The 26,048-nt window shown below is 39.1% G+C and overlaps 1 protein-coding gene across 1 annotated transcript in view; it reads left to right on the top strand.

Annotated features, from left to right (window-relative positions):
- LOC149316845 (adenylate cyclase type 2-like) overlaps positions 1–26,048 on the top strand; it is a 146,733-nt gene that overhangs the window by 24,705 nt on the left and 95,980 nt on the right. Inside the window, exon 2 of the mRNA XM_089516382.1 lies at positions 1,588–1,785. Within this exon, the coding sequence (XP_089372508.1) occupies positions 1,588–1,785 (198 nt within the window). The remainder of the gene's footprint in view (positions 1–1,587; positions 1,786–26,048) is intronic.

The raw sequence follows: 26,048 nt of genomic DNA, 5'->3' as shown, positions 1-26,048 counted from the left end.
GACCAATCTGACTGCAGCGTTTTGAACTAGCTGAAGCTTCCGAACCTGGTACAAAGGTAGCCCCATGTAGAGTGCATTACAGAAATCTAAACGAGAGGTTACCAGTGCGTGTACTACTGTTTCAAGGTCCTTTCAGTCCAGACAAGGATGCAGTTGGCATATCAGCCGAAGCTGGTACCAAGCACTCCTGGCCATCGCATCCACTTGAGATGATAACTGTAGGGATGAGTCCAGGAGTACTCCAAAACTGCAAACTTTGTCCTTTAGGGGAAGTGTGACCCCGTCCAGGAGCGGATGGCAAATTTCCCTGTCTGGACTTAGGCACCCCAAGTCCAGACAGGGAAATTTGCCATCCGCTCCTGGATCACGAGTACCTCTGTTTTCTCTGGATTCAGCTTGAGTTTGTTTTCCCTCATCCAGCCCATCACTGACCCCAAGCAAGCATCCAGAGGAGAGATGCCTTCCTTAGTCACGGTGTCAGTCGGAGACATGGAGAGAGCGTACTGATAACACCGTGCTCCATGTTTCCGGATGATCTCTCCCAGCGGCTTCATGTAAATGTTAAACAGCATGTTTCGCATATACCTTATACACATAGCACAAAGGTAATTTTTACACAATATTTTAAATAATTTTGTGCATGGAACAAAGTTTGTGTACTTTGAACCATTAGAAAGGAAAGGTGTTAATATTGCAGCCTCCCAATGAGGACAATTTTAGATTTTGGAATGTTTCAGGTTTTAAAATTCCTGAAAGAGGAGACTCTATCTGTATTTCAGGCAGGATAAAAAGAGTTTCTTAGGCTCATATGATGGGCTTTTGTTAGAGCTCAGTGGAAATTTTGACAGTTCACCATGCTGATCTATTAACTGCTCTTGAAATTTATATTAGTTTCACAAGCTGTTTGCCATGCTTTATGGAGGCAAACCCTGTGCTTGTGTAAAGAGTTTCATTATTCTATGGAGCCTAGCTTTAGTCTTCATAAAGATCACTTGCTTGTAGTGCAGTTCTGAGTATGTTTACTCAGTTTACTGTCATTGAGTTCAGTAAGATTTCATAATCTTTAGTAAATGTATTTAAGACTGCAACCTTTGTGTCCTTTAACAGAATATGTACACAGAGAGAAAAACAGAAACTGATTTACCATACAACTGCTCCTAATGGATAAAGTTCTGTAGTTCCAAAGGCAAGTGGTCTCCATGATCACAGGTTTGAAACTGTGCTCCTATAGAATACAAAAGCTCAAGTCAGTTGCAATCTAATATGTCTTATATTGTTTTTGCAGCCCTTAGGACATGCACAGCATTTGTTTTTGCTTGAATTTTATTTTTAAAAATCTTGGAAATTTTTTAATTTCACATTGATTAAAGATGCGACACCATTGATTACCTTGTGCCACCCAGTCTCCAATTTAAACAGATAATATTCAGCCCTTGAAACACACCTTTTAGGCATCATACCCTAATTCACAACTGAACTGAAACTATTTGGCTAATCAGATATTTCTTGGTTCACAATACTAAAGGTCAACACTGGTTTCCTCTTACATGTATCCAATTGAAAATATTCCTTTCTTCTTGTTTTCAGGAAACCGAGGACCATGTGGCATTCTTGGTAACTGTTCCAACAGCCCTGGCAATTTTCTTTGCTGTATTTATCCTTGCCTGCATAGAGCCATTGTTCAAGAAGCTCCTACGTGTTTTCTCTGTAGTAGTCTGGGTGTGTCTGGTTGCCATGGGATATCTCTTCATGTGGTTTGGAGGAATCATCTGTCCTTGGGACCAGGTAGGGGCTTTTTCTTCTTCTTCTTTTTTAAAGTATGGAATATGGAATTCAGTCTTAATGGTTTGGGAAGGAACAATTTGTTTTATCCAGAATGGTTCCAAGTAAAGATCCAAGATCCAAGCAAAAGAATTTCTTGGTTGTGTCTGGAAATCACACATGTATTATCACCATGTAAGATCCCTTCATCTAGGCTGGAAAATATTCACGGCAAAAGGCTACATACCTACAAACATTCTACAAAAAGGGAGGATGTTCAACTAAAGAACATAGGCACAATATATGTATATATGTGTGTGTTTAAAAAAGATTGGGCAGAATCAAGTGGAGATGCTTTTGCACAAGTCCCACTGAAATGACCTAGAACCAGGCAAGAGCACGTTCATCAAATGATTTACCACAAGCCTGCCATTTAAAACCATTCAGTGTGGATTTTCAAAACAGGAGAAAGTGCTGGTCAATGCAAACCTGGTCAAGTGTTAAGTATGCCAGTTTTCTTTTGGATCAGCTGTCTAATATGCAGAGTTCTATAATGCTCTGGAAAGTTAGCTTTCCACACGACTGCACCACTGTTTGTTTTATTACCACTGTCACTCCTCTACTTTCAAATAAAAGTAAAGTCTGCCTGCCCCAACTGTGGACTTGCCATTCGTGGATTTAATCATCCAAAGCAAAGTGGCCACATGCATACAAATGACTATTGAAAACCATGGGACTTGAGGTCCTGTGGGTTTTTTGCATCTGTATGGGGGTCCGGAATGGAACTCCCATGGATATTAAGGGCTGACTGTATTCGAAAATAAAGTAGCAACTACTGAATAGAAAATATCCTACAGAGCTATAGGATTTTTTTTTATAGGATTCATTTTTCACTAGAAAATATTATCTTAAGATTGGAGCAGGTAAAGTGCAGCCCCAGGGCTGCATAGGCCCCCAGATGTCTTTGTGATCTGGGATCTCCCTTTTTCTGGTAAAAAAAAATGGAGGATGAACTACATGAATAGCCCATGAGAGGCAGTTCACTTTTTCATTAGGTTACAGAATCTCCCTGCACTAATATCAAAGCATACCTGTTTTCAAAACTAGACATCATCTTCTGACTTTTTTTTTAGCATTTTGGATATTCAGTGTCATCCCTGGAGACTGCCAGGGCACAAAACCTGCTCACTTTTGCCATATTTTTAGGAGGATTATCTAGTTGCAACTGTAAAAGTAGAATAGTATATTTAGACTTTCACTTTTTTCTTTCTTTCATAACAGTCTGGATTGTAGGAGAGTTAGAGCTCTTTTTTGTTTTAGCTACTTTGTTTTTAGTGTTTTAGTTAGCATCAGGTATTCTAGTGTTTTAGTGTTTAGTATTATGTATTTGCTTTAGTTATATATGTACATGTATTTTGTTTGTCTAGTCTTTTTATTTTCTCTTTTAGTTATATATTTCTTTCTGAATGTTTATGGTTTTGTTTGTGAATAAGTTTGTTTGTATTAAAACTAATAAATATGTAATTCTAAGGGAGGGAAATAAAACATGTCCAGTTTTAAAGAAATGAAGTGAAACCTAAAAAGGGCTCAAAGTGAAGGAAGCCATTTTCTTTTTTTCAGTAAAGTGCATCACCTGCTGTTTATCAAATGGTGATGTAAAAAGCTAACCACTGATACTCCCAACAGGCCATTATACAGAAAGCTTGTATTTTGGAATTAAGAGGTATTAGGAAGGTCAAGCAAGTTATCTTTGTGCATTTGTGAGTAAATGGGGAACAAAACCTTAGTATTTTTCCAACAAGAGTTCATGCATTTTTGTTTTGTATTTCATGCTGCTGCTGATGTCATGTACATTTCTTTCTTACCCTATTTTTGGGTGCTTTTTGGAGATTAGACCCTGTAACAACAACAACATCGTAGGTCAGTAAAATGAGTATCCAGGTTGTTGGGGGTAATTGGCTTACAAATTGTAAACTGCTTAGACAATGCTGACTTCACTATTAAGCGGTATAGAAATGTAAATGCTATTGCTATTGTTATTGCTATGTCCCTGTTTAGTACAGTATCTCACCCTAGATGCTGTACGATAAATCCCACCAGCCAACATGGTCCATAAGCATGTGATGTTTGTAGTTCAACATATATAGAATCACGGAAGGTGGTGGATTAGGTAAGACTGTTTTAAAATGTAAAATTAGGTACAGTCAGCCCTCAGTATGCACAGATTCTGCATCCACAAATTCAACCATCCACAGCTTGAAAATGTTTCCCCCACCCCGCCACCAAAAAAATCCCAAAAGGTAACCTTGATTTTGCCATTTTATAGAAATGACACCATTTTACTATCCCATTGTATATAAAGGGGCTTGAGCATCCACAGATTTTGGCATCAACGGTGGGTCCTGCAACTGAACTATGGTAGACACCAAGGGCCCACTGCACTCGAGGACCAACAAATATCTAGAGAAATGTTCTGTCTAGGAACCTCTAGGTTCTCCAGCATGGCATTTGGCAGAGGTGGACAATAGAATCACATTGGAGGACCTACCAATGCATAGAGAGGATATATCAATGAATCCTTCAATAATCAAATCTGCAAAAGTCAAAACCTTTCGATACCATAGACCATGGTATCCTTCTGGAGCGCCTGGCAGAGGTGGGAATCGGGGGCACTGCGCTCCAGTGGTTCCGCTCCTACCTCTCTGGGAGGTTCCAGATGGTGCAGCTGGGAGACGTGTGCTCCGATAAGAGGGCCCTCACAGCTGGGGTCCCTCAAGGAGCCATTCTGTCTCCCATGCTATTTAACATTTATATGAAACCGCTGGGAGAGATCATCCGGAGACATGGGGCGCGGGGTTATCAGTACGCTGATGACACCCAAATAGTTTTCTCTATGTCTCCGACTGATGCAGTGACTGAGGATGGCGTCTCTCCTCTCGTGGCCTGCCTGGAGTCGGTAATGGGCTGGATGAGGGAAAACCGACTCAGTCTGAATCCAGAGAAAACGGAAGTACTTGTGATAGGTTCCCCTGGTCCAGGAATGGCGGTGGTTCCACCTGTCCTGAACGGGATCACGCTTCCTGTGAAGGACTCCGTGCGCAGTCTGGGGGTGCTTCTTGATTCGTCGCTTCACCTTGCAGCTCAGGTGAATGCGACGGTCAAGAGCACCTGTTATCAGCTTCGGCTTATTCGCCAGCTGCGCCCATACCTGGCCCAGAGAGACCTTGAAACGGTGGTACATGCTCTGGTAACCTCTCGATTGGATTTCTGCAATGCGCTCTACATGGGGCAACCCTTATACCATACCCGAAAGCTACAGATGGTACAGAATATGGCAGCCAGACTGGTCACTGGTACTTCCAGGGCCAGTCATATTACACCTATACTCAAAGATCTGCATTGGCTGCCCATCCGCTTCCGGGCACAGTACAAGGTGTTGGTGATAACCTATAAAGCCCTATATGGCTTGGGCCCAGGATACCTGAAGGACTGCCTCTCTCCATACATTCCGCCCCGCACCCTCAGAACTTCTGGGCAGCAACTACTGAGGGTCCCAGGGGCTAGACTAACCTCCACAATGAGGAGGTCATATTCCATCGTCGCCCCGGCCCTCTGGAATACGCTGCCCATCGAGCTCTGCTCGGCCACCTCCCTGGCCCAGTTTAAGAAGGAACTAAAAACCTTCTTATTTCAATCTGCATTCCCCGAATGAAGTTCCAGCTGGTCTCCACCCCCCCCCCCCCCCCGATGACAATGGTGATCGGCTGATGGTGTTTTAATTTTGTTTTTAATATGACTGTATTGTATTTTTATGGTGTTTCTGTATTGTTATTGTGTTGTTCACTGCCCTGATCGATGGAAGGGCGGTATACAAATAAAATTTTTATTTTATTATTATTTTATTCTGTTTTTCTGTATTGTGTCCTGACAGTGGCCTCTTGTTCTGCGTATACATTATCATAGGGACACTCAAATATGACACTCCCACTTCTTTTATAAAATGGCAAAATCAAGGTTACCTTTTTGGAATTTTTGGGGGGTGGGGGAAAACATCCCATGTTTTTCATGATCTTCACCGTCAAAGGTTTTGACTTAATCTATAAAGCACAGGTTGAGTTCATTCTGAAATTATTTAATGTGCTTCATTAGCCAATATGACTTTGCAATATGATCTCTTATGCCTCTTGCTTTTCTGAACCCATCTTGATCTTCTGACTTTTTTTCTAAATAGTACAAGTGTTTATTATACAATCTTGAACATAATTTTGATTGCATGGGAGATAGGTAGGTTGATCTGATAATTTCTATCATTCCTGTTATGTCTTGAGGTTTGAAATGTGTATGTGTGATTGTTTGTTTGTTTTGTTTGTTTGTTTCCTGATCATATAATATGTTCTCTCATTGAGCACTCATCATCCCAGTTCTTGGTTAAATTTTTTCTTTGGCTTCTTGGCTCTTGAGGAAGAGAACTCTTGGTCTACTTTTTTGTTGTTTTCTATGCCTTTGGATTGATAGCACAAATTATTGAACAACTGAATTTAGGACTAATCTTATTTCTGTCAATTTTTACTTTTGCTTCTTATCTGTCCTTAACTCTTAAAGACCAGTGAGGTTTTTATTTCTTTTTAGCATAAAATATTTGTTTATTTATTTAATTTATAATTCCCAATTTTTTCACACATGAGTCTCAAAGCAACTTCAACTGTACGTTAGAACAAAATAGCTAAAATAATCTGTAATGCACAAGTTTAAAAAACATTAAACAACAATCCACATAAATAATTAATTCAAAATAATTAAAAACACACTAAAACCTATTACATATTAAGAATGAGCATGCCTGTTGCAATACCCCAACAAATTAAAAGCCGAAGATCTGTTTAAATAACAGGTAAGAATCTTTTTGCATGCTTTCCTTATAATGTTCTGATTCTGATCTACAGTTCCCTGGTTCACAACTGATTAGGTCTAGTAGTGTAAATCTGTTTGTTACATGCTCTTTAAATTCTACAGGGATATTCGTTATCACAGTTCTCAAACAGTGGGGTGGGACCCCTGCCAAGCACAAGAGTTGCTCAAGGAGAGTGAGAGACCTGGAGGCCCTGATCCTGTCTCCTCCTGTCTTTCCAAACATTTTTATGTGTAAAATTTACATGTGTATTGAGTTAAATATTGAATGTATTTAAATCAGTTCTAATTTTAATGTTCAAAACAAATAATGCCTTATAAAATGTTAAAATATGAACATAAATGCATGTACAAATGAAAATACGCACACTAAACAAACAAAATGTTTTTGTTCATATACAGTGGACCTTTGTTATCCGCTGGGGTTTGGTTCCAGGAACCCCCGTGAATGACAAAATCCATGTATGCTCAAGTCCAAATTAAATAGTGGCATAGCAAAATGGTGTCCCTTATATAAAACAGAAAAATCAAGGTTTGATACTTGTAATTTATACTTTTCTGAATATTTTAAAGCCGTGGATGCTTGAATCCATGTATAAAAAAATCCCTGGATAAGGAGTGCCAACTGTACTACATTGAGTGCAGGGGCATGATATCCACATGTAGATGTAAATGGATGGGTAAACATGAGTAAAATGTTTGAGAACCATTGCATTATTATTATTATTATTATTATTATTATTATTATTATTATTCCTGCCTTTTCCCCTCTATAGGGATTCAAGGCGATGATTTTATTTTAGCATTGTGATTGATTAAATGATCTTTTTTAGTTACACTAGTTTTTTGTATTCATGTTCTGTGTTCTGTGCCACAATCCCCTGCTGGTCATGTATTTACTGAGATTACAGAGCTTCTCCATCTTCTGCTACCAGTTATACAGTCGATTTGCTTTCTGTTTTGGTCGTCAAGTCTTGTCCAAGTAAACAGTTCTGTTCATTTGTCTGCAGAATGTATTTTTCACAACCTGTTGACTTCACACAATTTGAAAAGATTTGTGACAAGTCACTCTCTTGCGATTGTCATTTTCAGGGCAAAACACTATGGACCTTATCACAGAGGAATATTGTACGTTTAAATGGGGTTTATCTTGTGAAAATCCAGCAATTGTTATTAAATCGCGATTAAGATTTTCAGACACAGAATGATAAAAGAGCCATTATCCTGAAAATAAAGAGGGGAATAAACAGCAAGAAAGCATTTTCGAGATTTTCCCATGAATGATTTGTTGCTGTTTATTGCCTGGTTATTCACAGGTTAATGGCACTTTAATTGCTTTTCAACGTGATGTCGTGTGAAAAATTGTGCAACATTCACGACATATTCCCAGGATAATGGCTGTTTAATCGCAATGTCATGTGAAAATCTTAATTGTGAATTTGCGATTTTCACAGGATAATCCCCAATTATACTTCTAATAGTCCCATGTGAATAGCCCCAAGTCCTATGTAATTATGTGATTGAAAATATCCCATTCCTGACCACTGACCATTTCTTGTTTTACAGTTTCTAGTTTCTCCTGACTCAAGCTGCTCACATTCCATGTTTCTGTTAAATATGTTGTGCAGCTTTGGACTTTCCTTTAACATCTGAGTATATCAGTCATTGAACATCCCTTCAGTTTGAGTCCAGTTGTGTCATTAGATACATAGTACTCCTCCTCTGGCCTTCCCTAGTCTGTCATCATCTTAGGGCCTTGATGGTATGGTATGGTATGGTATGGTATGGTATGGTATGGTATGGTATGGTATGGTATTCAGGAGTGGTTTACCATTGCCTTCTTCTGCATAGTACTAACAGGAAGGTTACTGCTGTTGTATCTGAAAGATCCTTCACCAGTATCATCTCTCTCTACTACTACCCTTTCTGGAACTTGTCTCCTCTTCTGGAACTATCATTTTCTTATGCTGATGCAGCATAAGCCATTACTCCTTGAAGAGGATGAATGCATCTTATTGAGGAATCTGCCTTGGGTAACCTTACATAAATGTTGATTATTCCTATTCTTTGAAAAAGAAATAGAATAAATTGATATCCTCTGAGGTTTCTGAACTCGATACCTATTTTACAACAGCAGTGAACATTTTTCCTGGATTGTCATAAGCTATTCTGTTTCATTTTGGCCATCTTCCCCTTGGGCAATATGGGAATAACAATGTTACCAATGCACTGTATTTTATGCCGAAAACAATTGTTTTGAATGATGAACTATGAACATAACAGTAAAATGTCACCTGCTTTATGAAGCTGATGTAAAGGTTACTGACATAGTATATGTGAAGTGCTTTTAAAACCCTTAAACTGTAATACAAATGCTAGGTTTTATAGAACCACAATGAAATTGAATGCCTTTCTCCAAATAATAGGATCAAAATTCCTTAGGTTTAAAGTAAGATTTTATGTGCTGACAAATGGACTCATTTATCAAAAACTATAGAAATCTTTCTCTGCAGTTTGGAAGCAAAGATAGACATGTCATTCTTCAATGTGTGACCTGCTTTTTAAAGTCTACAGTTTTAATTTGAACAGCCAGCTTGTTGCAGTGCAGCTGCAATGTACAATCCTATGCATGCTTAACCAAAAGAAAAACAGCAAGGCAATCATTCATGCATTATCAGACCTACAGAGAAACATGCAATTAATTAGTTTTCAAACAGAGCCAGTATGTGGAAAACAACAACCCTTTGAATTTAATTTACTCAAAAATACGGACTTAACATCTTTTCTCCTTGGTGTGTATTGCCTCATGATTACACATACACTTACTCCAGTACTTGCCTACTCACAATGTTAGGTCTACCTCAAGCTATCTATCTCTTTCCCTCTGATAGTACAAATGTATACACACCTTGACCTTACTAATGTATGCTGTTCTGTTTAATCTAAGTGAAAAAAATAAAGGGAAAGCAAGTGTCCAGCCCACTGACTACAGCTACGCTTCTGAGTTTCAGTGCTGGGAAAGAATAAAGCTGACTGCTTCCATTAGGCACTCAGAGAACCAAGAGTATAACTACAGGGGAGGCAAAGTGAGGGCATTTGTGCATAAATAAAAGATCTGTCCCCTTAATTAATTTTTCCTTCAGTCCCCAAATTTCTACTATTGCAAAGAATGAAACACTGAAAATCATTTGCTGTGTTCACATTCCCTTGGTCACTTTGCTTGCCCCTTTTCTTTGGAAATATAAACTGTAATTCCAAATGCTCAACTGAGGTTTTCCGTTACTGCAGTGCTAGAAATTTGGGGACTGAAGGAAAATTTAATTCCAGGGTTTCATAATTTTTATGAGGGGCAGTGTCTTCATTTTTCTCACCCTTGTAATTGTGCCTCTGCAAAGAGCAGAGTGTGGAGTTCATGAAGAGACTGAAAATAGCCACGTACATTGTTGTTGTTATTGTTACATTTTTCTCTTCAGGATGGAGAGGGATGTTTGCAGAATTCTCACTCTTGCCTGGCTGTGGACAGGGAACAAGAGGGAGCAAAGCTGGTACAAATTACTAGGGCCCAGTGATCTAGAGGGGACCCAAGACTCAATTATATGCCATACATGTTTGTCTTTCTTGGTAGTATCATTATTTGTCAACTGTTTTGACATCCCTTGTAAAATTGCAAAGAAATGGAACTTTCAGCGAAAAGAAGAATATGCAAAGTTCTGTATTACAAAATTCTAAAGTCTATGGTATTTTGAGAGAGCAGGACTGGGTCCAAGTGGGAGAAAAGAAGGTGCAGGTGAACAAAGGTACACAGTGGCACCATCAAATGGAGGGAAGGAAACAAGAGGGGAAAATGGATGGGCAGCATTTGAAGAAGCTATAGGTAAAATGTAAGAACTCCAGTGACAGTGGAGTTAGCGGAAACAGAGACCTGGAGACAGTCAGCCAAGTGTAATTCATCTGTCCGGAGGAAGAGGAGGGAGAGCACCTCTACCTCCACAGCCTGTGTGAAAATCTCTCCCAGTTTTTCCCCAACTCTTCTACATCTAAGAGCAGTTCATAATGGGCCTTGGTTAAAAAACGAAATTAGGCAGGCAGTTTGGGAGGGAGGAAGGTTGGCAGTTGGGGATGGCAGTACCTATGTGTTCCACTCTCCCCAAAAATTTCAAGAGTTTGGGGGAGAATGAGCAAACCTCTTTGGCCCCAAGGTCCCCCCCCCCCCACAGGAGCCCAAACCTTCTCTCAGCTTTAGGTGCTGTGCATCTTGAATATGCTACATTGTCTCATAGAGGTCTCTAAAGCCAATAGAAAGTGCAGCTACAGAAAGGCTAAGGTTTAATAGGGCCAAGTTTATGAGGCTGGGGCCTAAATACTCTCTGATTTTGGAAACTAAGCAGGCTCAGCCTTGATTATTAGTTGGATAGGAGACCATCAATGAATGCCAGCTGCTGTCGCCTATATTTCAGAGAAAGGAACTGGCAAAACCACCTCTGATATTCCTTGCCTAAGAAAACCCTATGAAATTCATGCCATGTTGACAGGCAGCGTGTAGGTGTGTGTGTGTGTGTGCTCACACACACAGAGAGAACATGTTTTCCATTTTCATGGCATAGAGGTTAAGACGGACACCTTAACTTGTAATGACCATTCTTTTTGTGCATAAATGAATTCTCTTAGACAGATAATTGCCTATCTAGCTTGAAAAAATTATTTTTGCTGGATGTTTCATGGGCACTACTGTATATAGACCTCATATAAGCTAACCTCATATATAAATTGAGGGCAGGTTTTGGGGCGAAAATTATGGATTATGATATGACCCATGGATAAGTCAAGGGTAAAACGTAGGGGCATGTAATGAAGGATGTAAAGGACAAGGCAAACAGTGCCAAAGAACGTACAAAATTACAGCAGGCATAGCTATTTGTACTCATACTAAAGACTGGATGAATGAGAGAGTAGAAGGGGGTCAATGCTTCCAGGGCAGATTAAACTCTTGCCTTTCACCAGGGGATGTGTATCTATGTGTATATGTATACAGTGTGTGTGTGTGTGTGTGAATTAAAGTACAGTACTTACATTGAACCTTGGATAAGTTGACTCAGTTTTTTTGAGTCAATTTTTAAGACTTATTTTCTAGACTTAATTTCTAGACTTATACATGAGTAATTACCGTATGTCCTGATACTTTATGGAATTTCACAAATAGGCATTTATTTGATATAGTGAGCTGGTACTGGCTATTGAAAGATTGAAAGGATTTATTAAGGAAACTTTTCTAGATTTGAAATAATAATTTCCAATGGGACTTTGTATTTCTTAGCCTGTAATGTTTTGAAAAGATAGCTGAAAATTACAAAAAACCCAATAGGCAAAATGAGTTATTTGATCCATAAATGACATTTGTAAGACATGACAGAGTTGAAGTGCAACCTGAAGATTACCAAACCAAGACTTAAGAGCCTTTCTCTTGAAGATGATAGAAGATGGTGGACTTTCCTTCACCGGGAGTCTTTAAACAGAGGTTGGATGGCTGTCTCTCAGGAGTGCTTTAGTTGTATATTCCTGCAAGATGGGAGGTTGGACTACATAACCATTGCAGTCTCATCCAACTCTATGATTCTTTGATGCCTTTCAGGACTATTTTATCTTTTATTAGTATCTTCCTCTTTGCAGTTTTTGTTGCTATTAAGTAGCTTCAGTTCAGTATGGCAGGAGTATTACTAAAGGGGTAATTAAGAAGTTATTAATTAGTCAGTTCCTGTTATATATAAGGGAAGGCTTATATAACTGATTTTCTCTCTTGTCATTTATATTGTGAAATAAAATTTCTAGATATGATATAAATGAAGTATATGTGTGTGTGTGTGTGTGTGTGTGTGTGTGTGTGTGTGTGATCTATCTGTCTGATTAACTAAAATATCTGGTGTAAGCAATATTAGCATGATTCTTGCAATTATTCCACTGCTTTGAGTCCCTATATTGGGAGAAAGCTGGGATATAAGAAAATAAAATAATAACAATAATAATTTCTGTAAATATTTTATATGTGTGTGTATTATGAAATACGTTACATAAAAATAGCAATGGTGATAATACACATACATACACAAACATGTTGTAGTACTTTAGAAGTAAATGTAAAACACATGGAGCTGTTTAAAAAATAAAAGTTGTCTTTTGCTCTTTTATATGTTTCTGTTAGTGTTCTGAAGAACAAAAACCAAAATATTTTAAAGTAATATGCTTGTATACCATAATATCACTAACATGCCACAACAACATCTTTAGAGGTTTTATTAAACTGAAATGTGAATTCCCATCAATAAAGTATTGTATATATGGAATGTTTGTAAGACTCCAGTACACTGCAGCAATCCAAAATGTGGATATGTAGGTTTTGGGGGTACATTTGCACATCTGACAGGAGTAGCACAGCTGTACATCTGCAGAAGCAGGAAAGGGAGAGCACAACCTTTCACTGAATTCTGTTTGGTGTTAGTCCATGCACCTTTTAAGTTAAAATACTTGCTAGGCAAATGAATAATGTTAGCACCATGTTCAAAATACAGTGTTAATGCACACAAAGCTGTGTCCTTTGTTTGCTTGTTTGTTTGTTTGTTTGTTTGTTTGTTTGTTTGTTTGTTTCTTCTATTAGATCTATATATGTTTTGCTGTAGTGGCAGCAGTGGCCATTTTATCTCATTCTGAACAACCTTAGGGCTCCCTGTCATCCTAGTTAAAGAAGTAGTCAGTAAAAATCAAAATTTGCTGACATACCAGAGGTGGTTCCTGAAAAATAAAACATAACAGAAGAGACAACTGCAAAGCTGAAACTTTCACCAGCCTCAGTTATACAATATATTCAAGCACTACAGTGCTTTAGATAGCATGCTACACCAGAAATTGCTTCTGAAGTACATTTTCATCTGGATCATCAATTGAAAGTGCAAACATGTGCAGTACCGTTTCATGAATCAAACAGTGAATCTGAAATTGCAGGTTGAATAGAAACACTATTCAACAGCTTTCAGCAGCCTGCGTGAGGTCCTTCAGGAAAAGACGGTTAAGCCTTCTGACCATATTAAAAGCATATGGAGCTGTTGGATTTATTGACTTCTTAACACTCCTGACATATAGCCAGCACATTAAGTCACTGAACCATTTTAATCTAAGCAATCTGGAAAAAATAATGAAAAAGTAATTAAATAGCAGATAAAGATTCTCATTACTAAAGGTTTTTCCCCCCTCTACCATTGCTTTGCCAAGCATGGAAATCACAGCTATAAAAAATTCACTTCAGGCCTTTTGAATATTTCATATGGATAGTCTAAGTCTCCAAGATCTTTTATGGATAATAGAAATAGAAAAGATTCTTGAGGTACTCACTTTCAGAGTAACAAAGATAATCTTAAAACAATAAAGAAGTAGTATAGAATTGCAGTTACAAGCTATGAAGAACTGACTGAAAGTTAGTGAATTACGTATCTATTGATATTTAGCTGGAACTAAGAGCTATGAGGAAAGCTTTTCTGGACCAGAGGAAGGTCTCAAGGTATGAGAAGGTTCACCTGACCAAGAAGAATGGTGTGGGAGTAAAGCTCTGCAAGTACAGCTTCTGCAAGCAAAGCTGAAATGTCATAATAACCAAAGAAGCAAACAGGCAGGGCAAACAAACCAAGGTTCAAAGGCGCTATAAAGTCTTCAGATTGTGGAATAGCAACAAGCCCAGGAGCAGTGGCATCACTAAGGTTGGTGTTATCCAGTGCGGTCACTCATGGTATCAATTCCCCCCCCCCCCCTGCATTGATCTCCTCCATTACTACACCATACAGATTCCTTAGAAATATTTTTATACTAATGTTACTCATAAATTGTAATTCCCATATATCACTTAATCTAATGGTAATAGTTGTGATATAAACAACTAGCACAATTTAAATTGTACTATTAAATTACAATATCGTACACACAGCCTAAATGTATTTACATATATGTAGTTCCTTGTGAAAGTGAATATTGGGTAAAATGTGATGTTTTAAAAGAAAATTTGTTTAAATAATTTTAATTTTTAAAAAAATCAACAACCTAGTGTCTCTCCTTTCTCCTCCCACTGACTCTCACCCCACCTCTTCAGCATTGTAATGGGGCACAGGTGAATGCCACAGCCTGTTTTTGCCCAAAGGCAGGTATTTTGAGGAGCAGTGGGGTCACCCCTTCTTAGGGTGTTGACTGGTGAGGTCCATATGCCCCGCAAACGGCCCCCCAGTGATGCCACTACCCAGGAGGTTCTAATGGAGGAAGTGGGAGGTGAGTGGTTTTACCTGATTTCCTGGCCAAAAAGGTTATGCCCAAATAGTTTTGCTTGTTGATCTAAACTGGCAGAGCTCTGTCTTTCATCACAATCATTTGCCATGCCTTCTATAGATTAGGTTCCTTTAGCAGCAACCTAATGTGAAACCAATCCAGACAAGGAGAGACAGGCAGAATTAGGAGATTATCGCACAGCCATCTTTGCCCTGGCTGTGCATGGGACAGGATGGGGTCAGAAAAGGGGGAAATGGGTATTATCACACAGTAAATTGCTGTGCTGCTGCCCAACCATCACTTGTACCCCAGGTGCACTGTGCCGGCAGGGCATGCCCAGGAAATGGGTGATGGCCAGGCAGCAGCGTAGCAGTAATTTACTGTGCGATAATACTCATTTTTCCCCCGTTCCGACCCCATCCCGTCCCAGGCATGGCCAGCGCAAAAATAGCCATGCGATAATCTTAGTCAGATCTGTCCCTTTGGATGCAGAGGTTCTGAATTAGATCCAGGTCCTAGCCTCATGGCTTGTCCTGAGGTTGTTAGACTGGGATCCTTTCAACCAGGGATCATTGAATTGTAGTCTGTAGCTTTTAAACCTGCACCTCCTGAAGAACAATTCCTCTCCATATCAGAAAAAAAAGGGAGGGGGAGCAGAAATAATAAGAAAGAGGGAAGAAAATAATCTAGGACAAAAAGTCCAAATAATTAATGTTACACATTCTAGTTCCTCTTCCAGTTAAGCCCACAAACTAAATTTCCTACCCTCACACATTTGCCTTCTCTTTCACTGAGGTCTAATTCTTTGTTCTACTATTGATAAAATGGTAATTTCCTTCATTCCCTTGCTTTCAATAGAAGATCCTCACATATTTAGACATTAGGCTCTAAAAAAAGAGTAATATACAGTCACCCCTCCTAACTCACAGATCTGAGATCCACGACCTTGATTATGTGCAGGGGGCAACCTCCATCATTTCTAATGGCACGTGCACCTGGACTGCATGCACGGCCCTATGAGGCTTGACTATGTGCATGACTCCATTTTCACAGGGGGGCCTGAAACGAATCCCTCGCACAAACACAGGGCCAACTGTTGACAGAGATTAGTAATGTTATCCTTGCTTCTACCAAGAAACTATGACCCCTAAAAGATAGAGGTTCCTTTCAGTGTCAACTGCTTGAGGATAACCTTTATTATTATTATTATTATTATTATTATTATTATTATTATTTGTATTTTAAGGGGGGTGGGTTGAGGGTTTGGACTGTATGTTTTAATCTTGTAAGCTGCCCCGATTGCATTTTGTGAGATATAAATAAATTTTATATTATTATTATTATTATTATTATTATTATTATTATTATTATTATCCTCCAGCCCTTAATGAGCCTCAGAAATATAGTGTCCCTAATTCAAAGTAACCTTGGGCAGCAGATATCGGAAAAGGACAGAGTTTGGCTTTACCTGGATAACACACCTAAAAAGTTCTCTCCCTCTTTCCCTTACACACACACACACACACACACACACACACACATCAATAGGCCAGTATTGTGGGAAGAACCCAAAGGTTTGGGCCGCTGCTTCTGATTTCTGTGCAGCCTATGGCAAATCATAACCCTCTAGTGAACCCTCAACCATAAGAGAAATTAGGGTTGTAAAATGTATGTAATGAGACCTTTAAAGACATTTACTGAGGTTAGTGGACATAAAAAAAATCAATAAATGTGGATGTTCTGGCCTAATTCAGTATACATTTTCTGAAATATAATTTGCCAAATTGAGTGTTCGTTGCTACTCTTGACCGAAAAATGAAGACCTATATATGCTTTGTCCCTCCTTCATGAATAAAATAGTCCAGTGTTGATTTACTGAGAATACAGGTTTAGATGTAATTAAAATAAATAATTTCAGTCTGTCAGTTTATTTACTTAATTAGAAAAATAAAGCATGGGTCTGTATTGGCATTGAAAGAACTGCTTAAGAAGCCAGGTTCAGACAGCCTGAAGCTGCTGCTATTTTTCATGAATTCCTGAAAATGGTGAAACCAGTCATACATCAAGAGACAAACACCACTTTGTTGCAGCAGCTGTTATTTAGAGCTAATGTTTTCTCCCCAAATACTTATAGCAGCTGTAGATCCTGATTTTCTAGTTCCATTTTCTATTTCAAAAAGGACAGAAAGGAAAATACGTGTGAGAAAAGGGAGATTAATACTATGGCCTAAATCCTATTAGGAGTCTTGACTGAAATAGAACCCTGGAATTAATGGGATTTACCTATGAGGCACCATTCAAGGGGTGGGAATAATCAACAGGATGCAAGTTATGCCCTTGACATCTGTGGGTTGATCCATACATATGTGCTAACATGTGTAAATTCTGGTTGTGTAATCTGTACTCTTCATTTTTCAGATTGCATTTTTTTCATTCATCATTTTTGTTTCATTATTTATTGTTACCCACAAAGATGTGCATGCTTGGAAAGCCTCCACACTAGTGGCAGTCTGTCTTTAATAAGCTGGAAAAATTTGGCTTTGCTTTGCTAGAGGGGGTAACATCAGGATCAAAGCACCAACAATACAAGTACTGACTGATGAAGACTCCAGACTTGAGTAAATTAATTAATCTTTATTAGTGAAGAATATGAAAGGATGCACATAAGAGAGAGATTCATTCTAACACCCAGGATACAGAGGTAACTGAAATAGAAAAGTGAAGGGAAGCAGTTTAGGGTTAGATTGAAAGGTTATACTGTATCTACCTGTCCTGAAAAGCAGGAGAGATTCAGACCGAGAGTTTGAGGGCAACCAGAGTGACTCAAACCAAACTGGAATATGAGGGCAACAGCTACCAGCAAAGCGGGGGGGGGGGGGGGGTTTGACTGTAGCAAAGAGACTAGGTTTTCTTGAGCATATTTATACCTTTAAAATATCCTCAGTCCAAGGTGGTTTTATGGGAAACAAAGACTTGATAGCACTTTGGAAGAACCAAAAGGTTCCCAAAGTGGTGGCTTGTAAAAGATGAAAAAGCCAATTTGACTCAGAGTGGATTTATTGTCTTCACAACACCTCAACAAGATGTGGAGTATCCCAGTGGGCATGAAAAGGAATTCTGGTCTTGTTTGATCAGTTGTCAGAATTCTTCTTTTGATATTTGGTTTCTGTAAGAAATGCAGTGTGTGAGGGTGTGTGCGTTTTCTCTCTCTTAAACCCCTTCTCCCATTGTTTTAGACTTTCATATGTTCGGAGTCTATGTGCTGTATTCACAATACTATCTTCTGCTGTGTTTCCTAAGTCACTGCAACCTCTGCAGCCCATGCAGGCCTTCCAGCAATTTGATATCAAAATATAGCTGGATTGTGGGGATATCAGGGCACTTGCATGACATGCATTAAGTATAGGTCCCTCTGCACATAATCGAGAGCTGCGTCATTGTAATTATGTTGATGCTGAAGGATCTTGGCCATTAATAACAATAGCCCAGGCAGATAACAAACTGAAATAAATAACCACAAAAATGCAAGTTTGAATGGAATTCCATCTTCTCATAACATGGATTAGAAACTCAAATAGAAAGCAACTACATTCAATTTTAATATGTTGAAATAAGACACAGAAAGAAATATGGTCCATATATATCCAGTCTATATTTACAAAACGCCGATTGTATCACTTAGGCCCTGTTCAGACCGGCCTGAAAGGCCGGCCTGGGGATGGAATCAGGGCATCACATCCAGATGATGCACGTCCTGACTCTGCCCCTCAGGGTGCCATGATGCTGCACACTGCTCCACACAGTGCACAGCATCTTGGTGCTCTTTTGGCGCTGTGTCCATATGCTGCAGTGCCGAAGGAGTGCTGTATAGCCACATCAATGCTATCACACCCTTTTGAGGGTGCAAAAAGGAGTCCCTTTTTGGAGACCTCCCATGAGGTTGCTGCAGCCCCAATCCGGCTAGAAAAGGTGTGGTGTCCTGCCGCCCCTTAGAGGCTGTATGTACAACCCCTAATGTAAAGTCGAAGGCTTTCATGGCCGGCACCCATAGTTTTTTGTGGGTTTTTTGGGCAATGTGAAGAAACTTTTCTGGAACATAGCCACATAGCCCAAAAAACCCACAAAAAACTATACAACCCCTAAGTTTCAAATGGCTTCCTCCTTCCTTTTCTTTCTTTTCCTTTCCTTCTTAAATTTTTATATATAATTTAAATTTAATTTTAATTTTAATTTTAATCAGTGTACCTGACAATAGAGCAGTTATGTTTTAGCTTTAGCTGCAGCGTAACCCCAGAATAAACTACGGTAACCATGTTTTTCTGTACTACATTAAATTTCTTTCTGTGATCTTTCCTCATAGAGAGAAGTTTTCTTGTGATTGGGCAGGGTATAAATAAATAAATTATTATTATTATTATTATTATTATTATTATTATTATTATTATTATTATTTTCATGCTGCTGACAGCCCAAGGTAGACTATACAATATGGGCCTGTACTTTTCTTAGAGAGATGAATGATCCATGTATGAGTGGTGTATAGTGTTATCACTTCCATGTATTTGGATGGGATTGCTGCTACAATTACTAGTTATTTTACGAAGAATTTCTGTACAGAGGTCTGTCAGCACATTTCTGGATAATGAGATTATATGAAAAAATTAAGCTGCAGTATAGGATGGATGCCTAAATTTGGACTTAGCAAGTAAGGGAGGTGTGATAGGAAAAGGAGGAAGGATGTAAATGTAGAGAATTAAGAAAGAATTAAGACTGGATATATGGTAGAAAATTGTTTTCACTTTCAGATGTCTTCCTGGTTAACATTTTAATTAAAATGTTATTTCTTCCTGTTGTTCTATGTTGTTTATTCCAGTCCCTGCTTTGAGCTTTATTTTAGCATTACTGCCTTTGCTCAGAGTATCACAGCAATAAGGTTGTTGTTATAAATGTCAGAGGGCAAAAAGGTTACCTTATGGAAACAAGTATCTTCCCCAAGAGAAGATAGCTATAAACCATTCCTAAATTCATTCATAGCTATAAACTGAGAAGTTACAACCAGGAGCTTGAGCTGTCTATTAACTTGGTAAATGCAGGGTTCTGCCACTAGATATAAATGGGGTATTCTTTGGACAGCCAGAATGGTATAGTGGCTTGAGCGTTGAGCTAGATGAACTTTGGAGACCAGGATTCACATCCCTGCTCAACCATGGAAACCCACTGAGTGACCTTGGGTGAGTCACACTCTCTCAGCCTCCAAGGAAAGCAAAGGCAAAATCTCTCTGAACAAGGTCACCATAAGTAGGAAACAACTTGAAGGCATACAACAACAGTTTCTGCAGTGGAGTTGAGGAGGAGTGAGCTGTTGGCTGTGAGCTTTATATGTGGGATAGAAAAATTCCACTGATTTTTTTTTCTTTGTTGTCTTAACTTGTAGAACGTCATGAGATTTAGAAGAGCGCAATTCCTTTTGTTTAAACAGCAAAAGCAACGTAATACCTTTTATAGCAATGAGAGAGTTTACCAAAACTCCTCTTCAGGCTGGGTGCTAGAAATGGGGCACCAGGGGAACGGATGTTGGGGAGATGCTGAATGTGATGGAAAATTCCAGCCAAGCTGTTACTGGTAAATAGTCTTTTCGATGGAATGGAGGAGATATTCTGTAGACTAGCAGTGCAACTTTAAACTTTTCTACTCAGGAGCAAGTCTGTGACTGAGTTCATTCAGTTTGCACTTAGGTAGGTAGGTATAGGATTGCAACCCTAATTAGGTTAGGCCACAGTGCAGAAAATCTCAAGTTGCAGCAAGGCATGCGTGAGTGAAGGAGCAATGGTGAGGGCTTTATTTAGCAGACTCTGCTGTGCTGCATAGAGAAGGAGAGCAGATAACTCTACATTTGTGCTCATTTGTGTTTTTCCCAGAATGAATCCCCCGGAAGGAATTGGCCCAGTCATTCACAGAGGCCTCCAAAGTAGATCAGTTAATCTTTCCACGTCAAGATGTGTTCCCTGTTTGTATGGAGGATATGAAACCAAATACATTCACATTTCATGTGCTATAATTGGAGTGACAGTACCCTGCTGGTTATGGAAGAACAGTTGTTTCTTTGCTGATAATGAAAACAGATCATTTGAAAGGGAGAAACTGAATGCCTACTAATACTTAACTGACATTTTTAGCAAATTTTAGAAATCGGGATAGATAGATCTAGATCTAGATATGTTGCTGCCAATAAACAGTGGAAATAGGATTCTGGGTTTTTAGTTTTTTCTGTCCCATTCCTTGTATAAATGTGCATGTGTGTTTCAATGGCAGTTGCAATAGTGGAATAATATTTCTCTATAATATCTTCACTCATATATGTTGGGTTGTAATAGAATCCAGACTGCTTTCTTTTTGTACTGTCTGTTTGATGTATTGAAAATAGTTTTAGGTTTAGGAATTAGGTTCTCTTTGCTTCTGAACACCAAATTATACAGTATTTTATAGAAGAAACTGTCAGTGAGAAGGAAAGAATACTTGAAAAGAAATATATTATAAATGTGTTACAGCGACATTTCTCACCTTTTTTTATCATGTGGTTTTAAAATATATTTCCTTCCATTCTAATCTTACATCTTCTGAGATTTACAAACACTTCCACACCCATCCCATGCTTCTCTAAAGACCCTGCAATCTTGTTTTATACAAGGAAAAACAATATTGGGGGGTTGATGATGTGGAATAGAAATGCTGGGGAAAGAGAGGGTAGTTATCCCATTTCCAACTCACTACTTTTTTTGCCCCCAGTTGCCCCCAAAGTTCATTCTCCAGTCCATAAAAGCTCCAAAGGTCTGTATTCTGAATCATTTAAATGGATATTCCTATGTCCTGAAGACTAGGGGGAAATGGGTAGGGAATATTCCTGGAGAAATGTTGGACAGGGTCATCATTAACACCTTCCACAAAAACATATTCACTGCTTCTCCATTCTGTATCCCTTTTGCTAAACCAATTTTGTGTTGTGCATTTGTGTGTAATATGTGGTTATACAGTAATGAGTGAGGTTAAAAAGAAACACACAAACATGACAAAGATGTAGAGAAAACACAACTTTTTTCTATATCATATAAGCAAGATCCACGCTGCAACAGTAATGTCCCAGATACATGATTGTTGTTATTTTTAAGAAACAACAAATAGTTCTTCAACTGCACAGGCAACAAGAACAATTCCTTTGATTCTTTCTCAGAAATATTTTGTAAAGAAGCAACAAATAGTTATTCTGACAGTTATTCTGATCACTATTTCCTGCTTGTCTAGCGGATCATCACTCCATTGCTGTTCAAGTCTTCCTTTCCATCCCTGCTTCTTCTTCCAGTGACTGCCATGGTTGCTTTCCATTTCTCAGAATGTTCTTATTCTAAAAGACATCATAATCATAACTTTAGGACAAAGTTATAAATAAAAACACTTCACATTCACAACATATTTGCAATTGCTTATCCATGCATTGTTGGATGCAAAATTTTAAAAAGCCACCCTAGGAAGTCTGAAGATTACTTTAAAAAGTTGATTTCCATTGTATGAGCAGCTCGTATTTATATTTTCAGTCCTTCTTATTGGGTTGCGGCAATAGCTACACTTCACAAGATGATTTTCCCTCTTTCTGGTTATACGTACAACAGCTGTGTCATACCTGTAACCGATCCTTCATTATTCAAGCCAGCAGTGACCTCTTTCTTCATGTCTGGAACATTAGTAGAGGCAGCTAGAAGAAGACAGATAAGCCAGTTAACCTTTCAATTTAAAAGTCATTTATTTTTAAAATTCATAAACACTAATAATATAATCATGTACTAAAATAAACAGAGATTCTTACATCTATCTATTCACCTGATGCTGAGATTAATAATTAGGCACACACTCGCATGCAAGCATGTGGTGGATAAATAATGTAATCCCCATTTGGATGGAAGGTGCTATATTTGGAACAATTAGTACTACACTGAAATCATTAACCCTAGCAGAAAATAAAACTAATGTAATATTATTTGCTGGTGAGTCAAAATTGTTGAAGTATATTTTCTCAATAGCAGTTCTGTTCCTTAGAAATAAACATCTTTTTAAAATTTACAAGTTGGACGTATTTCTAGTTATGGACATAGGGCTGGAGCAGATGGGTGTGAAAGAGCAACCCGAGTCCACTCCAGCCGCAGGTGAGTTGGGACCCTGCTGACCACACGGCACTCTCTCAAAGTGGGCCATGGACACAGGGTTCAATCTTCCTCCAGGAGCTGGATTATGCCAGTTCCTTTTTGCTCCAGTCCAAAGGACCGGAGAGTGGCTTCGGCACAGCTTCCAGCCGCTTTAGAAGCATGCGTCATTTAAACACCGTGCCTCCAAAGTGGCTGGAAGCCACTTCATTTGACTCGTCTGTTCTGGGCCAAAGATATCCTTGCTAAAATGTTGAAAAATAATTGTATGACATACAAATGAACCTTGGCTTTATGAATGCTGTTACTTTTTGAACAGGCTACCTTTAAACCTTTTTCCCTTACCCAACTCTCTCTCATGTCTTCTCTTTCAAAATCTTTTTCTTTTTCAATATGGTTACAATGTCTTTGTTATAACTATCTTTTATAGTAATGAGGAATCATTACTAGCTCCTCTCTTGTTTAGTGCTCGAATGCCATTGACACCACCTTCGTTGTCTCATGTCTGGCTCCATGTACTGTATAAGAACTTTGTTCTCTCTTTATCCCTCTCTGTGTGTCTCTCATCTTCTTCTTTCTCTTTTTTCTTCTCTCATTCCTCTATCTACTCACTCTCTTTGCTTGGTATTTATTAATTCCTCTCCACTCTTTTTCCTGGGGTCTGTCTGCACTGTCCAAATAAAACGTCCTCTTCCTGTTTCCATGGTAGAGAGTCCAAACAATGCAGGGCCCAATCCCTGGTCTAATGTGAACTCCTTGGATCCAGCCTGTTCAGCACCAGACCCACTGTATACTCCTCTTAAAACACTTTTTAAAAACCTCACCTTTTGCTTCTGATTTTCCTGGAAAATCCAGCTCCTTCTATTGTAATGCTGGGTGGCTGTTTACAGTGTGTCTCATTGTGCCACCCAGTGCCACTGCTGACACGGCATTTGCTGTGAGGACACAATGAAGCATCCAGCAATGATTAATGTTCAGTGCCTCGTTCTGATATCAGAGGGAGCTTGAACTTGAAGTGAAGATGATTACATGGAGGATTTTTATTTATTTTTGGGACATATCATGAAAAAATGTAACTCACTGGGGGGATGCTTAATAAGGTGGAAGGCAGTAGGAAAAGAGGAAGATCATGCTACAGGTGGATTGATTCAGCAAGGAAGCCATGGCCCTGAATTTGTAAGATCAGAGTATGGCTCTTTATGACCAGGGCTGTTGGAGGTCTCTCACTCATCGTGTCACTTTAAGTTGGTTTGATGTCAGATAACGTCTTCTTCTACTACTATAGCATGGGATTCACTGCCATAAGATGTAGTGGTGGTTGCCAACTTGGCTGGCTTTAATGTGGAACTGGATAAATGTATGCAGGCTTCCTCGATCAGTAGCTGCCAGGCAATATGACTATATAACAGCTGCAGAATCAGGGGGCATATCCCATTATATATGTGTTGCTGGAAAATGTGTGGGTGCTGGTAGGCTTCCCATAAGGCCCTGATCAGCCACTGTGTGAACAGTATTGTAGATAAGGCTGGCCTGATCCATTTATATTCTTCTGTTCTACTATTGCAGTGGTTCTGATCCTTCCTCTCGTGCAGGTCCCAGAGGGTGCTGCTCGGGAACAGCTGCTCCAGTAAAATGGAGCTCACCTGTGGGGTCCACAGGGTGCTATACTGTCCCCAATGTTATTTAACATCTATATGAAGCCGCTAGGTGAGATTATTCGGAGTTATGGAGCTGGGTGTTATCAGTACGCTGATGACACCCAGATCTATTTCTCCATGTCTCGTTCGTCGGCCTCGAATTCGAATGCGACAGTCAAGAGCGTCTGTTATCAGCTTCGGCTGATACGCCAACTGCACCCTTTTCTGTAAGTAAGGGATCTCAAGACTGTTGTACACGCGCTGGTAACCTCACGTCTAGATTTCTGTAAAGCGCTCTACATGGGGCTGCCCTTGTGCTTGATTCGGAAACTGCAATTAGTGCAGAACATGGCGGCCAGAGTAGTGTCAGGAACATCGAGGAGGGACCATATTACTCCGGTATTAATAGCCACTGGCTGCCTATTAGTTTCCAGGCCCAGTACAAGGTGTTGGTTATCACCTTTAAAGCCCTAAATTGTTTGGGTCCAAACTATCTCAGGGACCGCCTCCTCCCATATAACCCTCCCCGCTCACTCCGGTCCTCTGGGAGGAATTTGCTGCAGCCTCAAAGATCTAGGCTTTCGGCTACCTCCCAGAGGGCTTTTTCTGTTGTCGCCCCCAGATTATGGAACGACCTGCCAGACGAGATCTGTCAATTGACATCTTTAGACAGCTTTAAAAAGGCTGTAAAGACGGATCTCTTCTGGCAGGCCTTTCCTGTATAGATAATCCCGGCCTCAGGAACCCTCTTCTCATGAGAGTCCCCAAGGTCCTCCCTGGGAATTTAAGTCGAATGCTACTGCAGTTTACTGTTTTGTCTTGCTTTGTTTTGTAATAATGTGTATGTGTTGGTGTTGTTTTAATTTGTTGGTTTTAATTATAATTGATTTAATAACTTTTTAAGGGGGGAGGGAAGTAGATTTTGATGTATAATGTATTGTATTTTATTACTCTTAGCTGCCCCGATTGACCTCAAAGGGGCGGGATATAAATAAATTATTATTATTATTATTATTATTATTTGTAATAAGTGTAAACTGGAAAATCTGCCTTGGTGACAAATTTGGTCTGGCAATTAATTTGAAGTGTTAGCTTTTATTTTGTTTTGTTTTATTTTGTTTTATCATGTCTCACATTCCTTCCAGCAAAGGATGCAGGTGTCATAACAATTCTTTTAAGTAATTTTAGCAGGGAGTGAATGGTCCCATTTTCTTTATTGAGCTTGTAGCTGAATGGTGATTTATGTACTGCT

The sequence above is a fragment of the Sceloporus occidentalis genome, unplaced genomic scaffold (assembly GCF_023333645.1).
Source record: "Sceloporus occidentalis isolate IW3139 unplaced genomic scaffold, rSceOcc1.0.p SCAF_3, whole genome shotgun sequence".
NCBI lineage: Eukaryota > Metazoa > Chordata > Lepidosauria > Squamata > Phrynosomatidae > Sceloporus > Sceloporus occidentalis.
Note: the sequence above shows the minus strand (reverse complement) of the source record. Positions and strands in the feature narration are given on the sequence as shown.